This window comes from Aplysia californica, unplaced genomic scaffold (assembly GCF_000002075.1).
Source record: "Aplysia californica isolate F4 #8 unplaced genomic scaffold, AplCal3.0 scaffold00045, whole genome shotgun sequence".
Classification (NCBI taxonomy): Eukaryota; Metazoa; Mollusca; class Gastropoda; order Aplysiida; family Aplysiidae; genus Aplysia; species Aplysia californica.
This window is the reverse complement of record NW_004797315.1, coordinates 1-1,609: the sequence shown is the minus strand read 5'-3', so window position 1 is coordinate 1,609 and position 1,609 is coordinate 1. Positions and strand designations below refer to the sequence as shown.

At 44.7% G+C, this 1,609-nt stretch overlaps 1 protein-coding gene across 1 annotated transcript in view; it reads left to right on the top strand.

The window, feature by feature from the left end:
- Positions 1 to 718, top strand: part of LOC106011041 — a gene marked incomplete in the record, with an annotated part of 20,687 nt that extends 19,969 nt beyond the window's left edge. The window contains 1 exon segment of the mRNA XM_013079224.1: positions 609 to 718. Within this exon segment, the coding sequence (XP_012934678.1) occupies positions 609 to 718 (110 nt within the window).
- Between the last annotated feature and the right edge of the window lie 891 nt (positions 719 to 1,609).

Genomic DNA, 1,609 nt, shown 5'->3' with positions numbered 1-1,609 from the left:
TCCTCTCCTTCTCTCTCTTGTCTTTCCTCCCCTCTCTTTGTTCTCTATCTCTCGTCCTCTGTGTCTTTCTCTGTCTGTCTGTCTATCCACCCCCCCTCTCCCCCGCCCCCGCCCTCTGTATTCATTTGTGAGGCATCCCGGTTGGTGAAATCAGGCGCTTGTCAAAAAATGAAATAGGAAAAAAACTTTTACCTTTGGATTTCATTAATTGGACGAGCGCCTGATTTCACCACAATGCCACCAGTAAGTATTAACTACTATTGTATTGTTAATATTTTCCCGTCCTGCTAATGCATTTCTAATTCTGTGTTAATGGTGCCTAAAAACACTTACTAAATCAATCAATCAATCAACCCATCAATAATTCAATGGATCAATAAATCCATCCATTCATTCATCCTTCCATCCATCCATCAATTATTCAATCAATCAATAAATCAATTGATCGATAAATCCATCCATCCATCCATCCATCCATCCATCCATCCATCCATCCATCCCTCTATCCATCCATCCATCCATCCATCCATCCCTCCACCCATCCCTCCATCCATCCATCCATCCCTCCATCTATCCATCCTTCCATCCTTCAATTAATCAACCTGCAGATGAGCACACACCACCGATGTGTGACGGCCTTCAACAGCTTGCAGTGCGGGATGAACCAATGCTACTGTTTTCTCTTCGCACCGGTGAAAGCTTCTTCCCAAACTCGTAAGTGTTGGTTGCTTTTACATTATATATAGGCGTTCTCTATTTGGGGATCGGTTTGGTTTGGTTTGGTTCCGTTTCTGGCGACTTCGTTGCACACTGATGCTCGTCCTTCGCTGGCGAAGATGACCCTGACTTCACATCACTGGAGGGGTGGGGTATGTGCGGAGATGGCTGATCAGGCCCATCTTCTCTCGGAAATGTCTGTTGCAGTGGGGGCAGGGGATGGTTATGACTGAACTAGGCTGGAAGGTAAGGCTTTCTCGGTCTTTTCTCAGCTGCCGTCTCCAATCTTTCTTTCTGATGGGTCTTTCTTCAAACGTGGCAACCCCCGATCTTACTAAGGACACTATAAACAGACCAACTGCCCTAACTGATGGACCAAGGCTCTGCCTTGAAAACAAACATGTTTGTTGCTGAAGGTCATGGTCGGTTTCGTCGGTTTTGCCCTTCCCAAGGAGGATGATCTGGTTTACCCCAAACCGACAAAACGGTTTACCCCAAACCGACAAAACGTACTGAACCGAATTGAATTGAACCGAACCAACGATGCCAATGGTGTCTCGGAATTAAGTTCCTTGGCCTCTGTTGCCTTTCGGTATCGAGGGGAGAAGCGAACGTCTGTCTTTTGCTTGTTGTATTGCCTTACGCATGCGCGATATGTTGATTCTGTCTAATGGTTCTCTGACTCTCTCTAAATAAGTTGTCGTTGTTATCGATCCAGCAACAGCTGGGCTCTCGCCATTCTGTCGAATGCCATGTAGTGATAAGTGCCGGTTTGCTGCAGATTGGTTTCAGTAATGAGCAACATTTTAAAACTCACTGTGTACACACTATTTCTTTTTATAATCAACGTTGTTAATTCATTCATTCAGTTTTTAAATTCCTTTTTATTTGT